Source organism: Ciona intestinalis, chromosome 2, assembly GCF_000224145.3.
Source record: "Ciona intestinalis chromosome 2, KH, whole genome shotgun sequence".
NCBI lineage: Eukaryota > Metazoa > Chordata > Ascidiacea > Phlebobranchia > Cionidae > Ciona > Ciona intestinalis.
In genome coordinates, this window is record NC_020167.2 from 6,362,007 (window position 1) to 6,379,210 (window position 17,204).

Genomic DNA, 17,204 nt, shown 5'->3' on the forward strand with positions numbered 1-17,204 from the left:
GAGTGTTGCATCGGGTATGAGTCATATACACGGGTCGCCTACTTTGGTTTGGTCCTATGTTATGATTAACGCTAAAAATATGGCCAACTTTGTCACCTAAGCGTATCTTGCAACAAATAATGTGATTAAGAGATAAACATAACGGTTAACTTGTGTTACCTGAATTTTAAAGGATTACTTTAGTATTGGGTAGGTGGCATATGCTCGTTTGTGTGTTTTTCGGATTTGTTTAGCGTAATGTGGTTAAGGGTTAGGCCTACTGCGCAAACCCCTAACCTAAAGTGACGAATTGTTTTCAACTTTTCCGAAAATAAATTCAATATCCGAATTTTTTTTAAGAACGGAAGATATATACATATTTTTTTTCTATGTTTACGAAAACAATATTTTCAATCCGAGAAAGAAGGGCGCAGAAAATGGGTACAAAAAACGTTTTTTTACCGCTTTAAAATACCTGTTTAATTCCACAAGTAGATTTCCCAACCCAGTATAAAACCTATTAAGGAAAAGGAGTCGGAAACGGACTTGTAATGCGTTTTACATTTGAAAACAGAACATTTTTCCGACCCAAAATATCTGTTTTTTGCCTTTACTGTACGAATAGGAAATTACGTGAAGAGTGTTTCATATTTCCCCCCCGAGTACAATGTACAATGTTGGCTCCCCTGATAAGAAAGGAATGAATGTTTGGTTATGAACGAACTGATCTGACATTGCTTCGGGCAAAAGATAAAGTTGGCAACGTAAGATCAAACTTCGCCAAAACCTTGCCGCTCCATTCGTTGCGCTTACGTGTTGCCTGTGTTGTTTTCCCGGCACAGGCCGCTCCTAGGAGCAAGAAAGAAACAAAGAAGAGTGGGAGAGTTAGAGGGACCAATGAAGCGTAAACATTCCTGCTTTGTCCCATTTATTTTTGCAAAATCACGCACAAAACTCAATTAGTTAAACTGTTTTAAGAACCATACCTTAATTTTAGACAAGCCAATACAAAAAAACAAGCGTAATCAAAGGTATTCTTAAAATATGTTTAGTATTTTTTTTAAACAATCTGAAAGCGCGTTTAACAAAACCATTCCCTTTTATAGACTGAACATGAAACATAAGCGTTAGCAACATATAAACAGCGATGTGACGTAGGTAACTGCATCACCAGCAATAATATGACGTCAAGTACAACCATAAACGGAGTTATAACGGACGTAACAATCATCAAGTTTATGACAAACAAAGGGCTCATTTGGAAACAATGAACCAATCTAGAATTTCAACCGAATAAGTCTTTGTTCACAAAACTTCAAAGAGAGCGCGACAAAAGGTTTCAAAGCAGTAACCTTCAAATGGATGATTAATAAAGTTCTTTATTAAGCTCAAAGCAAAAAAAGAAATGAAATAAAACACACAATGACATGTACAGCATGCTGGTAATAGGATTTACAAAATAACTACCAAGTGAGTGAGTATAAACCCAGAGTGATTACAAACCAACCTAGTAATTAAATGAAGGTAATTACAGCATGGCTGACGAACTGACGCCGTCTAGAAACGAAATGTCAATTATTTTACTCGAAAATTGCTTAATTTTATCAACGAAAAGTTGTAAATATAAAGTACATCCCACATATTACGATTCCAAACTTTTTTAAATTCTGCTTTTGGTTTCAAATTAATTTGTTGCTGTTTTTGGCATTTTGAAATTAAAGTTTTTTATTATCTGCTGTTAAAAGATGAGTGGGCATTACTAGTCATCAGTCAGCATAATAATAAAGCTTTCCTTACGCCCATAAAAGGGGTTGTGGTTAGATTGTTAAAATAAAACATTAAACCTGTAAGTTTAGAATGAGAATTGCCATGCGTCATACTTAAGTAAATACTAAGTGGTTTTAAAGTAAACCATCAGTGTTTTATTGGTTAACGTAACCTAAAGTGGGGAGGTTTAAATATAAGCAAATTCAGCTACATAAGATGCCTTGTTACACAATTGGTGTGTTGATTTCATGCGTATATTATTTGCCCTTTTGCAGAAATCTTTTAGCCTCTTGAATTACTAATGTCAGTCGTATTTTTGTCAAACATCTGCTAAAGAAAATGCCAACCAGATGTTACAGCGATTATTATTGAACAATGTTATGTCTGATGCAGGCTCAAGCTAAGATGTAATTACATAAAGCAAATGGCAAGACTCGCCAAGGCATATAAATCAATAACTCAATATATGGGTTCAATATGGTTGAACACTCGGTTTTATCAGACTTTACTAAATACATTGTTAGCCTGAGGTACAACACACTGAGGCAAGCACGGAACTACATTTTTGTGGTTCTGTTAAGCTGATAGCTCTTTGTGGATGGGATTACAGATTACACTTATTTATTTTACATACAAGACCATGTCACTTGAAGTTTTAGCTATAGATATAACTCTACAATCCACATACATACCAAACCAGCTTAAGGGCATGTGCTGATAGTTGAAGCAATTTACTTGCCCCTTTTTAACCTAACTTTCCATTATACACCTCACAACTGTAACTCAATTATGGGTACGAAATTAAAACATGGAGATTACTGTAAAAAATGTATTACTTTGTACAATACGTGTTCAGTTTGATAACGACATTACGTGAGCTTGCTAAAGCACCAAAACCATGCTGCGATTTGTACCTGATACATTTGTAACAGATAAAAGCAAAAAGCTTAATAATTAATGATATATTTTTGAGGGTTACTTAGTGTAGGAATGCACTTGGAGTATTTTGTACAAGGAGCGTAATGTTCGCTATGTCCACCAACTGTATGTTATAACTTTACATACAATGATGATTAAATACATGTTCCATGGCCAGTGTTTTCATCACCATTTAAAATGTTTAGATTTTGCGGTAAATTTCGAATAAAGGAAACACTGGCCATGAAATCTAAGGAGAAAACATCTTGATTCTAATCCCACAAACAAAAATCAAAACAACAAAAATGATAAAACGCAACTAGAAAGAGCTTCACTTACATAAGAAGGGCCTTGCAACAATTATCATGTGCTGATTGAAAACATTCAATAAAAATCTGGGAAATCTTTAAAAATACATTTCCTATGCTTTAACATTGTTAAAAATTATGGTTTTTAAATTATCTGTGTTTAAAATGTAAAAATACTAGCACCGAGTGTATAAGGAGATCAGCAACTGTTTAACAGCCTCAGCAACTTTGAAATGTTTGCACCATTTAACAACAATGGACATTATGAGCAAATAATGCTACGTCAAAATGTGGTTAGGACCTTGAGATATGAAAATTTGTGAACTTAAGTGACGCACCGAGTTTTAGACTGGAAAACTGTACAAAACCACACAAAAAATGTTGTAGGACACAAGTAATAATAATAATAAAGTTCCAGATGGCAATAAAAATCAGAGCAATAGCTCATTTTCTCCCAACTCTTACCATACAGAACAAGCAATGTACCCTAATGTAGAGGGTGGTGTCAAACTGGCTGTCTATCCACTACATATGTGCTGATAATACAGGTAGATAGTTGAATGTGAAGAGCAGATATTATTTACATGGATAACTTGGCACGCATCATTCGCTCTATAGTTCGACTAGGCGTAGTATTCCTGCCCCTGTGAGTACTGGTAAGCAGAAGGTGATGCGGGTTTCTTTTGTTCATCGAGAGCATAACTTCCTTCATCTTTCTTTCGCATGCGGTATGCAAGAAGCATGATAACGCACACGGCAAACAGGAGACCCACGCACCCGCCGATAATAAGCGCTGAAAATATGAGATCGATTGGAAACTAATACTTCAACTTTTAGAGTTAAGTTGCCGCAATGTTTTGATTTTTGACACTAAGAAGATTAATTTAACGCTCGAGTTATGAAAGCAGCTGTATTTAGGAGAAATAGGATAAATGAATGAAGAAATCCTTAGCACAATGCCACAAACTGATGTATTTAGATTTTAAAATTGGGAGAAACTTTAAACAGGGAGTGGCCTATACCTTATTACAGAGTCATAAATATGAAACAGGTTAATTAAAAAGACATAATTTACTGACAGGTATGTTAAACCTATAAAAACAATCAAGCTTTACAAAAGATATACCTAAAACTAAACCAAGAACTTTATTACAGTGGACAAACTAGAGTTGCATGAAATATTGAAAGATACATGAAAATATAAGTCATTATTACACCAGACATGGGTCTTGTTCTTTGTAGACAAGTGGCGGACAATTTACAAAGTTTTCAACACCTTACACTACTAAGTAGACATGGAGAAAGGAACAACAAGTAAAGTAATAGATCAGACCCTTTGTGATGAAATTTACACAAAACACAGTGTGTACTGCTTAGCAAGAAAAATGAGGTTACACAGTGTAACTTGATACCTGCGTGGGTTTGTTTGGAAGTGTAAGAGAAAGGGACCACCTCATAGACAAAGCTACATCTTATACGGATATATAATTACAACTGTAAATAGACATAAATAGGGATGTGGCTTTAAAGCAATCACAAGACATGTGGTTTCTGGACTAGAAGCAAACATTCAAGGACCAAGGCATGTTTGTAAAGAGATTATAAACTAATAAATTATCCATTATTTGTAGCCCATTACAACATCATAGAAAGCCATGGTTACAAATTACAATAGCAAGTTGGGAGATTGAATATTATAACATTAGTATATGTTATATACATGACCAACTGGACTACTATATAATTGTTATTCATTCACATTTAAACAAAAAATAAACATCAGAAAACGAAAGTAAAAAACTTGTGTATAACTATTTATAATCAACAAAAATACTAACACAATGTAGCAAAAATTGAGTTACCAGATAAAAATAGAGGGTATGTTAATGTTATACAAGTGGTATTAAGATAGTTGTACTGACATTTATGATACCACAACAAGAATTCAACTGCAGATAAAACAAGGACTTTGTCCTTACCGTACACATGCTGATGTACTTGGATATGAACTTTAGGGACTCAACTCTCAAGCATTTCAAATAAACATTTTGACAGGGCCAATGGCCATAATTGCAAAATTTTTTTTTTAGCCAATCAGATTTTTACATAAAAACAAAGTTAAAGGTTAAAAAAAATGGCCCAATGACAATAATTATATCCAATTTAATAGGTTATCTATTTTATGTGTGAAACTGTTTAGCGCACAGGCAATTTAAGCTAGAGTTTGCTTGTAACTCTAGATTTAAAAGTTTCATTAGTAAAACAATATGGCGAGACCAGTCTCAACAAACAGAAACCCTATCTACAAGAGTTGCTTACATGCTAACCACAAACCATAAACAGGATACCAGAAGTCAAGTGCCTAATCTACATTACACAATACAGGGTGGCTGTGCGTGTATTCATAGAGTTAAATAGGTTTACCATAAAAACAAGGTAAAAATAAACTATTCCTAAAGACAGTATCACATGAGCACCTAACATTTTAAAATGCAGGGTAGGCAAGTATAGTTAGACGCACATTCCTACAGAACAATTTAAAAATTAATACAAAGCAGAAATTCTCAGAGCTGGCGCCTATGCACTGTTATACCACTATATGATTTTTTCTTAAAATAACAGGCTGTAATTTTACGCCTAAATATAGCTTTTACACCTAAACATAGCTTTTAGTTTCCCATGTTTAATATCAGTGTAATTTTAACAGTCTAACTATGGAATTTGTTAAAAATTCAAAAAAAGTGAGGCACATGTCTCAATAAACAGCCCACCTAGCAACTAACCTGCCATTAACTGACTGCTTTGAGCAAATGAAACCGTCTTTTTTGGATCACTTGGCTTTTCAGATAGAACTTCCCCATCTTCATTGTCTTTAACCTCTACATTATCTCCATCACCCATCTCACTTGGTTCAACCTGGGAATATAATCATGATAGTTTATTAATGTCAAAATATTGCTATGTTTTTTTCATAAATTAGAATTAAAAAAATTCAAACTAAAAATTTAAAATTGTGTTATTTTTTTTAAAGTGACATACCAATGTTTTACAAAAACATTTTTTTTAATGTTTTAGTTTAAACTTCTGTGTTGTTTATTAAAGAGCAAAATAATAATGTTTATTAGCAGAAGTTTACAGGAGATCTTTGGTGATAAAGTTTAACTTTCATGATCACTACATTATTTTTAAAACTTTTTCATGACATTGGCTGGCCATGAACTTTTTAGGGTAGAACTGGTTGAACTTTTAATCGTATTGGATGACCAAAACCTTGGCTGCTTGCCTGTTATACCCAAGAAAAAAAAACTCAGGACATTATGACTCACAATGGGAACAGTTAGTTAACTGTGATGTGACAAAACTGGACAGCCCTCAGCAAATATTGATTATTTATTGATTATTAAGGATTTAGCTTAATTGTTCAAGACCTATTAGTATTGGGACGTCATAAATTAAATTGAAAATATAAGACATATATATATATAACTCAGTTCCTCAGACATATGTTGTATTTTATTTTAATAATAAAAACTAATTATATTTTTCATTTACATCTAATCAGCTGCCAGAGCGTCACATTATAGAAATTTTGATCAATTCTTGTATACATATATTCAATTTAATTCGTATAAGCTATTGATTACTATTAGTGGTAGACTGGTAGAATGAGATTAGGAAACATGATTAAACTCATCAGTATTTTATTATTTAAAATATGCTTAAATAACTAATCAAATTCATTAAAAAAAACTATATAATATATAGTTGCAAAATAAACTTACATCGAACTTTGATTTGACAGGAACTTCTCCAATCTCCTCCTTGTCTTTATGACCAGAAAGTGGAGGGGTGGACTCAAGGATTACTTCAGGTTCCTCCTGTTAAATATGAGGGCTGGTAAATTATAGCGATATCTGGTAAAAATACATAACTAAGTATATAAGGTTACTGCGAGTTATTTAAAGTGTGTGGAATTTATAAAACCTGTACAGTCCTATACAGGTAAAAATGTATTAATGTATTATTGTATCACTATCACAGAATATAAGTTCAATATTGGTAATTTAAAATTTGTGGGATTTACAAACTAAAATATGTGTAAAATAAATGGGATATGTTTTGGTTGTCTTTTCTTGTCTCATTTGGTAATGTATTATAATGATAGTATACATACAAAAATAATATACACAACATGTAGCAGGGAAACTTAAACATGTATGCTTACATCCCAAGTTTCCTTTTCAAGTGAAGGTGGTGTATCTCTTACTATCGTTGTTGTTACTTCATTCATTCCTAAATAACAGAAGGTTGGTAATCACCTATAATACACAGCAGTGAGCTCTAAGACGACCCCAGACATGCAGCCAAACCACACACCATGCATTATTCAAAAGTTGAAACTTAAATGGAGATCAAGTCCCTGTTATTTTCTTTAAAACAATACTAAGAGAGTAATAGGAATAAAAGAAGAGCAAACGATATATCGACATTATGTGTCTTGAGAATGACACATCGTGAATCACAGGAAACAACAAATTGAAATAAGGGAGTTTATAAAATAAAGTTTCATGGATATTTAAAGTGGAAGGGCTAAATTTTGTCCTTTTGGTGAAGTATTTAGAATAATGGGGTAGATGCATTATTGTAGTTATATAACAGTATTGTATAAAATAATGAGTAACCTAATGAGATACAACTTTCTCAATCAAAATTATTAAAAAATAGCATCTGACATTATTTTCGCTGTGCTAAAAGTCTCTAATACAATGAACATTTGGAGAATACTTTGAAATATGCGCCAGACACAATAGAAAAGCTTGAGCCCACTAATATTTTATCTTTACATTTCTCTCATGAAATATTCACAACATTATACCACAATATCAAACATGGCAGAACAGGCATACCACTGCCATATCCCAAGTGTATTATAAACTATGTATGGCTTGTTTATATATAGATAAGATGATACTTGATAGTGGGCCAGGAGGTAATTAAGGTGACCATTGCCTTGTTGTTTATTATTCAATTTTTTTTCCCATGCAGAATATAAACTTTAATATACTAATGTTTTTTTGTTCTATACTTTAGGATTTTATCATAGTATGTCACAGTAAAACTGAACATAAAAAAACATTAAAATATGTTTGTATATTTCTTACAAAGCTGCCAGTTCTCAGTTCTCTATATTTATCAAACTATTCCTGGCGGCAAAGCCAGCAGACCAATTCTCTTTAATGTGACAAAAAGGGGATGAATATTATATAACAGTACAAACAACAAACCATGATTATTGTCAATTTTATGACATTACAATGTTGTTTATATATGTGGAAAACAAACACAACTTTTATTTCGTTTTCAACCAATCTACTTTTTTAATACAAGTCATTTTGTAATACAAACAGGACTAAAAACAAAGCTAATTTTCACACTAAATGATGAGAATTGAGCTTTAAAAGACAGACCTCATGCATGAATGGGTGTGAAAACAGAAAGTAACCTGTTGTAGGTGTAGCAAGAGTGGAAAAGTTTAAATTTTTATTCAAGGAGTGAACAAGAAAGAGTTCATCATCATATGAAGGTAAATCCATGTGACCTTTGTACGGACCAAGTAATTAAGTAATGAGGGTCAACTTAATTAGCGCTGAGTTATACTTCTTGAGGTAAGAAGTTTAATTAAAATCATAAATCAGATTTAGCAAAGTCACTAAACTGCCAAAGCACATGAGAAGGTATATGGTATGTTGTTTTCGTAAATACAATTTTAAAACCAATAAACTGTCAATTAAAGGGGGAGTTCCAACCCTCCAAACTCCCTTATTTGCGTCAGTACAAATCTGAGAACATTCTGTTTCTTCTACTACCAGTAGCATAATGTAAGTAATCTCTCAACGCCTCATCTGGTATGAAAAATGCAGTGTATTTCAAGAAGTCTTGCTAAATGGCGGATAAGATGTTGAAAAGACATCACGTTTTTCATACCAGATGATTCATTGAAAAATTATTTATTTTAGAATATCCTGCTAACCTGATGTAGAACCTTCCATCATGTCAATCATATCTTCATCATCAGTAATGATCGTATCCACTGTGGTTTCACCCGATCCTTCAAACTCTTTGTTATTATCGGAGTATTGGCCATTTACCTAAAAACAGGAAAAATGTTTATAAATATATTAGTTATTTAGTTATATTTTTCACATATAAAAATGCACATAGGAAAAAGATATTAAATATTGCAATGTTTTTCCAAGCATAAATATTTTTAAAAAATTGGCATTAAATTATATTGTTGTATTAAACACGAGTACAATAGGTTTTATAGGTGCTTTTTTGTGGTATTCTTATTTTAGGAAAAACCCACAAAAACCTCAGCTTTAGAAATTGTAAAATGGGGTTCGTAATTAAAATCCATGAGATACATAACAGTCAGATGTGCACTAACAATCAGTGGAAGTAATACTACCAACAATTTCCTGTTGTTGGCCATTGATGGTTTTTGAGTAGCAGGTATCACACAGACTATTCATGTGAAAGTGAACGTAAACATGTTGTTGAAAGAAAAATGGTAATTAATAACAGAGACTAGCCAATATCCTTTACATAATTAGCCATTTTAGGTAGGCTTACACTGTGTAAGCAGGTTTTACACTGACAAATCAAGAATCATATTGTGAAAGTAAAATAAAAAAGTACAGTATAGCCCACTATATATAATTAGCTCCAATGGTATTTTTTACACTGTTTACTAAAATATTTGTAACAGTTTGAAAGCAAGAAGCAATAAGACCAAACAGTATTTACAAAGTGTTTGGCTAAATTCAATAAAGGAAAATCTGTAATGACAATGAGATAAGTTCCTGATTGCACCATGCTGCATTTACAAGGTATTTCACCATGTAAGCACAAACATAATAAAAACACAATCATAAAACAATCATAAAACTTGGCTTACATAAAGATACAGGAACAGAAACAATATTCATATTGCACAATTTATAAATAAAAAAACTTCTTGAATTTTTTTTTTTGGGGGGGGGGAATACACTGCTATTTATTAATAAAATTAAACTAATTTTATAAAACAAAAGAGTTGGCAAGGTTATCACAATTAGTAAAATACCAATAATAATGTGAAACAGAGAATTTAAAAACCAAAAGTCAGCACATCATCTTACTTGAAATAAATGGACCAACAAAAGAACAATTCCAATTTTCTTCAGCATTTTTTTGCTTTTCACAAATTATTAATAAATCCAACAAATATATTTCCTTCTTCACCCTTCTCAAATTTTCACGTCAACTTTTTAAAACTTTGTAAACTCAATCCACGAGGCACAACTTTACAATATCGTTCGTTAATCAATGTCTGGAAAGAGATCAATTTTACATAAATATAATAGAATATATAAGCTTGATCCTGTAAATCTCTCACAAACAAATACTGGCCTAAAAAAAATGATCGAAATATATCAACTTCAATAAAGTAGTTATAACTCAAAATCCTATACATCATGGGTATAAATAATCCTGTACGTCTTCAACACGCTCGCTTTATTTAAACCAGATCAGTATAACTGCATACTAAGCAGAAACAAAAGAAAAACTAAACAACGTAAAACATGTTTACTCTTCTAAAAAGTTTACCAAGTTCATTTAGCTTGGGAGAAAGTAAATTATCTTTATTAAAGAAAACTAACCTTTAAAAATAACTAAACCGAATTCTTACACTTTCTACTACCACCTGCTCGACGTATAAGACCGATAAAATGTATATTTCGTTATATTTATAAGAATGAAAGACCAACAAATCCACCGAAAAATTTCCGAAAACAAGAAAATCTTCGCAGTTCACCTAACATCACGTGATATTTTAGTCTACAAACAGACTGAGGGAACTTTGGGACAGCACACTACTGACTTCTGGCGGTTATAGGTTTTAGGAGGAATATCCATTCTGGTACAGACGTTCGAGCTGTTTAAAGACAATGTTATAAATATTTTATATGCAAAACAACAACGACTGTATACTGAAAACTGTCAACAATTAATACAGAAATCCCTTGAGGAGATTTGACATAACAAAAAAGGCTCACAGTGTGTTAAGAAAAAGAAAAGGTCAATTTCACTTCTTCAGACCAAAGAAAGCTGTCTGTTCACAATTACATTGAAATATATTTCCCGACTGCGGGCGATGTTCTTTCAGAACAGGAAAATCGCTTGTTTACAAAGAAACATCTATTGTTGTTAAACAATAGAACAATTAAGACAGCGGGCGATCAAACTGTTTTTATCCATCGCTCTGCGGGGGATGAAGTAATAACCGCAAGGTTCAACTGGTGGAAAATCTGCTCGACTATGTCATTGTCTCGTGACGTCACCTCGGCGAATCCCACGCACTCGCTCCATTCTTTTATGACGTGATAAACGTCATGCGCAGTGAGAGATCGTTTTGGCATTGTTGCTTCAGAAACAGATCGCGCCAGAAGCGTGCCATGGTCACGTGAACATTTCATGTCAAAAAATTGCGACTTGTCCACTTGTCGTGCATCCTGCAGAAAAAAGCTGAAATTAAAAAATCTGTTCCAACTAATATAATATTTCGAGCAGGGCATGTTAGTATAAGCCATGAGCAATTACAAAATGTATAGAGCCGGGTTGTAAACCTATTTGTATTAACCACTTCCACCTTGAACTAGGATGAAAACATCGTTTTCACCGATACCGTAACTTTTAGCTAGAAGGAATAAACCGTGTATACCCATACTCATATCTTGTATACAAACCATATATGTCACTTACTGAATGTGTGCCAACAAGAAACACGGGTGGAAGATCGTTTCTCCTTTCTACGTCACTGTACTTTTTTTCACCAAAACAAAAGCATTTTCTTATTTGTTTAAAACAAGATGTTCGCCGTCTACATTCGGTGCGTCGACACCGAACAAGTCGTTCTCTTACGTCACAAGCGACGGAAAGAGTCTTTTCGTCTGTGACGTCATAAACGATGATGACAGCATCGCTGTTGGACAAACAGGCGTCGTGTCGAGCAGTCTGACTGGCGACACCTAACGACGACCTTACCCGGTCTCCAGTTGGTTCCCCAAGTCTAGAAATATAAATATGTATCAAGTTAGATATGTTACTCGTGGATAAAATTGTTTTAGGCCTATTAAGTTAAAAGTATTTCATGTTCGGCGCTTCAGCCATTGTCGGCGTATGTGTCTTTGGGCAAGACACTTAATCGAAACTGCTCCAACCTGGTGGTCCTTATGGGTTGACTAAACTGTTAGCCAAACGGTGTGTGAAATCATAGTAGGCCTATACTAAAAGTGAAATGGAACAATAACAAGTTTCGTTGACACGCTTCGAGGGGATGCAATAAGTTTAACGACCGGTATCACAGATTAGTTCTTTCCATTTCTAATGAAATCGTGCAAGTTGTAAAATAAATATAAGTTTTGTTTCAGTTAGCTGTTTGCTTCGGTTGCAGGTTCTACGAAACGAAGCAACTTAAATTAAAATAGAACCAGGCGTGTATAGTGCTTGTGACGTAACAAACAATCAATTCGTGTTGTGAATCATGTAACCACTTTTGTTCATGAACAAAAATATCTTTCAATTAAACAAGTGAAGAGTTTACCATGTTAAAATAGAATATTTGACTATACAACAAAATTACTTTGTTTGAGAATTTTTAACGAGTATGTATATACGGCTAAATGCACGCATATTCTGTAGTAAAAGATCATAAACTTCGAAATAAAATCTCAAATTTCGGCAAACCATAAAGGCATAAAGGACCACTGAGTTGAAGCAATTTGATGTTAAGTGTCAACGTACGGTGGCAGCGTCGAGTCTCGAACTTATATCTTCTGGGCTTATGCATATTGTAATTCAGTATACTATGGTTATGCCGTCTATTAGGACTTATAACATCCCTACTTTTGCTTGGTACTTGAAACATGGCGTTTTCGACGAAATGAAATTTTGTTGAAGAAACTTCTTTGTGCTGGACGAAGGGTTGACGTTTTGCAGTATCTGTGAAAATATTGCTTTGAATTTGGAAAACTCAAACATATATAGTATACGGTAAGGAAAGACGGGACATCTTATATAGCACATCATATTCAAATGAATAACTGTATATGGAGGTCGCGAGGAAACGGTTTCATAATTTCTTGAATATTCTATGTTTACTATACCAAATGAGCATTAAAAGTAAAAATAAATAAATATTTTTTTGTTTCTTCTGTTGCAATAAAGAAGGTCATAAAAATATAAAGCCAGAAAAGACAGGAAACTACAAAGACGGTAACTAAACTATGTTATCAATAAACAGGCACCTATAACATTTTAACCTATATTTTGGGTATTCTGTAGTTATTGCGCTGGGGGAAATAACTTCTACGAAAAAGGTATTTTCTCTAAATATTTTTAAAAGGTGAAAGAGTTCCAGGAATTTTATCGGGAAACATTAATTGTTTTTTTTGTCCACAAACAATAAATGACCTACATAACGATGACGCTATACATTGTGATAACATATTCTCTTGTTTGTTCATAAATAGAAAGCGGAAGTAATCTGGTGCAAGAAAACAATTTAGGAATATGACGTAACACTATAAACAAGTGACGTGACATAGCAGAATACATTTTATTGATCGAGACATTGTTTTGGAATTTATAGGTTTTGTGCAAGAGACAAAAATTTTGTAATAATTAAAACCATCAACCATCAAGTTTATCTTTTTTTTATGGAAAACCAAGTTAAAATCGCGCTATCACTGGTTTATCTATTTTATGAGATCCTAAAATACAGACCAGGCACGCGGTATATGTAAAAGCGAATACTTTACTCGTGTTAAAACTACTTTTCTCTTTACTCGTGTTAAAACTAGGATAGGCATTATTCATTCATTAATTCATTCTTTCATTCCCCCACTGTACGGGTCGTGTTTTACGCATACTTTTCTTTCAATTAAAACTTTAATGTTGTTTAATTAAACGGTTTATTGCATTATATATTGTCTAGTGTAAAAGTCACGCCTTTTATCGAAACTTTTGTACCTCTGTTTTATTCATACACGTGTTATAAGGATACTCGTTTTACCGTTACCCCCAGTATTTTTACATCTGTAGTACCCCGCCTTTCGTTACCGTCATCAAAGAAACAAAAAAATGTTTATGCATTCGTTTAAATAGATCCTGGGGTAAGATGGATACCGTTAGCAAATAGTATCCCGTATTTCCTAACGGTGTTTTTAACAATTTACAACGCTCTTGAAAGCTCGTTAAAAGGATACGATTATATAATCGTGTAAATTATTTGTCCTGTAAATTACTTGTTTACTATACCAAACAGGAAGACCAAAAAAATGAAAACATGGACCCTCCTACCCTAACTTACTACCAGTCATATGATGTCATATTTACCCAGCAGTATCAGTGACCTCCAACCCAAACTTGACCTTTATTCCCGAAGCTTTGACCTCTGGTTGAACTGTAGGGGAGCTCTGTGATAACCTACTTAGCCATTTCTGGAATAAAAACAAAAGTCGGTTCATTTACTGACCGGAAGAAACTATCTGCAACTATGACGTAAAAGTCACACGAGTTGCTGTGCCCTGAGATGAACTGTGACGCTATAACACGCGTGTATAGGTGTGTTATAAAGATTTAAACATATACAAATGTTACACCGTGTAAAGTAACAAATTCCAGTTTTACCGAGCGGTAAATAGTCGAAACTGCTGCCTTAATAAGTTAAGCTGTCCGCTACCTTTGGCAACTTGGCGGAGATCATGAGGTTTACACAACAGGAGCGGGCATGCAGGCATACTAGTATGGTATATACCATATAACTGGATCATTTCTCACCGTTTTATTGCTGTTTTTCATTCCCCATTTCTCACATAAATATTCTGTGGTCCGTGGTTCAGTTAACATAATTTCGTTTCGTTTTCTGTAAACATCTTCAATTACTGTAGTGGGTGGTCTGTGAGACAAATATTGTAATGTTGTCAAAAAATGACCGAAAAGGTAAGATTTTAACATACTATATTTGAACGTATAGGTTCATAGGCTACGCCATGAGTATACGTGTTATCGTCTGTATACAATGGTTTAAAACAAAAAAAACTAACAAAGCAAAGAGGAGCAAAACGAAGAAATAATATACTAAAGGTATCCATTTTACTACACAGCACTTTTACACCTCCAATGATAGATACTGATGAATGCCAAACTAATACAATAGAAAATATCGACTTACGAATCAACATACTGCCCAACTACATACTGCAACGCAATGCTGGTTTTCCCTGTTCCTTTAGCACCGAGTATTGAGACTTTAATCGGTTGATTACATTCGTATGTTAAGGTTCTGTTCGCCATTTCAACATTATAAGTTAATTAACAACGTAATCTAACAAAAAAATGCAGTGTTAAAATAATAATAATAAAATAGTAGGGTGGGGGAAGATGGGACACCTTTTTATTATTCATTTTCTCGTCCCATTTTGTAGTAAACAAATATCTCTTAAAGAATTACGAAACCGAATCGTCACCAATTCAACAGACCGTTGTTAATTGTTTAAAACAGATGTGCTAAAGGTGTTCGTCGTCCTCCTACCTATACCATATAAATTTTATTTGCATGCGCTGTTATAGTATGCTGCTAGGCATACTATAAACCTGAACAATTACCACAAGATCTCTTTCAGGTTTCTAAAAATCCTAATTTAACTGTGTATTGCCGAGGTCTCTTTAATATAAAGCTTTTTCTGTTGTTTTCCAACTTCTAGCCTCCCGCTTGCTTAATTGCAAAACGGTTATATGCAATATATATCTAACCGTTCTCTTACTACACACCCGCGTGTATACCACGAAATACTGCGCTATATGCTATATTAGGCTGCATGCTCCAATATTGCGATAACAAAAACAAACCCATATATGTAAATAAAGTTCACATTGTGTGCTGATATATTTACTATAAGTCAGCGACAAGGTGTTAACGTTTATAATATAATATATTGGGGTAAGATTAACCATGTTTTCATTCTCTTATATCTCATTTGATAGCAAACAAAGAATATTTTTTCATAATCGGAACCTAGCAACTTTAAAGGTCGTTTTAAATTAGTAATAACAGGGTTAGGAAATATGGAATATCATTCAATAACACTACATAACTATCTTGCCCCACAGTACTATACTACACGTTAATGTAACAGCATCTAACTAACTAAAAACTTTCAAAATAATAGGCCATTCTAAACACAACATATCCGCTTACGTACTACGGAGCATTGCAATACATGTTCTATATTAGGACAGCATGTTATTTCACTTGCTACGGCATGGTTATTGCGACAATGAGAACGGGAAGGCTAAAAAGTAACGAAAATTGATGTTACAGTTTGCTCATTCTATACAACATCCAACTAATTTATATTAAGAATTTTTACAAAATTATTACCGTTTCACGATTCTTAAATAGCGTTGATTGTTGTTCAAAAAGCATTAAGAAATATGAGATATTATGGGCCAAAGGTATCTATTTTACTAAACAGAAGACAGGACTCATAAATACTTTTAGTTCAGTACTTTAAACCACTGTCGCTTTGCTGCAAATACCCTTCTATTTGCTGTTTTAATTAATCCGACGTTAGTCACTAAAAGATAAATAAAAATGTTTTCTTTCAACTGTAAGTTACCTTATACAGATAACATTTCTAAAACTGTACCACGCTATCTTGACTGAAATCTTAATACTGACCTTACCTGCTTTTAACAGCTGGAGCCAAAACAACTGCTGTAAAACTAAAGTTGAATTTTCTGTTCGAAGTAACGTGTGTTGAGCACGAAGTGTTTGTTACGTCGGTACTTTACCCATTATCACCACCCGGAAGTCACTGTGACGTAATAATGCATTCGTGGTGGCAGAATAGTAGCAAGCGTCGCGTTTTTTCGAACAAGAATAAACAATGGGTATTATCTTTATATTGCATATATAGGTTATTTGGCAACCACGCTTTTATTTAACACTTCCACTCTTAGCGTGTTTTTAACGAATGTCCTTTTGCCGCAAATTCCCTTCATTTCAATGTTTTAATTAAATTAATCTTCGTTACTGCATTTGATACGATAAATTAAATTTAATTGATTTGATTCTTTGTTCGCGTACCACTTGGTAGTAAACAAAGAATAAAAATACAGAATAAT

The 17,204-nt window shown here is 33.5% G+C and overlaps 2 protein-coding genes across 3 annotated transcripts; both read right to left on the reverse strand.

Annotated features, from left to right (window-relative positions):
• Positions 1–2,561: 2,561 nt before the first annotated feature.
• Positions 2,562–10,352, reverse strand: LOC100180531 (syndecan-2). 2 transcript variants are annotated; one of them, XM_026840461.1, is made up of 7 exons: positions 10,154–10,352; positions 9,004–9,121; positions 8,476–8,571; positions 7,198–7,265; positions 6,755–6,850; positions 5,756–5,888; positions 2,562–3,765 (listed from the first exon to the last, which is right to left on the reverse strand). In XM_026840461.1, the coding sequence occupies exons 1-7, from the start codon at positions 10,199–10,201 to the stop codon at positions 3,596–3,598; spliced, it is 729 nt and encodes a 242-aa protein (XP_026696262.1). In that variant the 5' UTR covers positions 10,202–10,352; the 3' UTR covers positions 2,562–3,595. The 2 variants fall into 2 exon arrangements, with proteins under 2 accessions (XP_026696262.1, XP_026696263.1); XM_026840462.1 differs by lacking the exon at positions 8,476–8,571.
• Positions 10,353–10,734: 382 nt separating this feature from the next.
• Positions 10,735–15,595, reverse strand: LOC113475749. Its single transcript, XM_026840449.1, has 6 exons — positions 15,250–15,595; positions 14,856–14,973; positions 14,412–14,515; positions 12,921–13,016; positions 11,778–12,084; positions 10,735–11,527 (listed from the first exon to the last, which is right to left on the reverse strand). The coding sequence occupies exons 1-6, from the start codon at positions 15,369–15,371 to the stop codon at positions 11,255–11,257; spliced, it is 1,020 nt and encodes a 339-aa protein (XP_026696250.1). The 5' UTR covers positions 15,372–15,595; the 3' UTR covers positions 10,735–11,254.
• Positions 15,596–17,204: the final 1,609 nt, after the last annotated feature.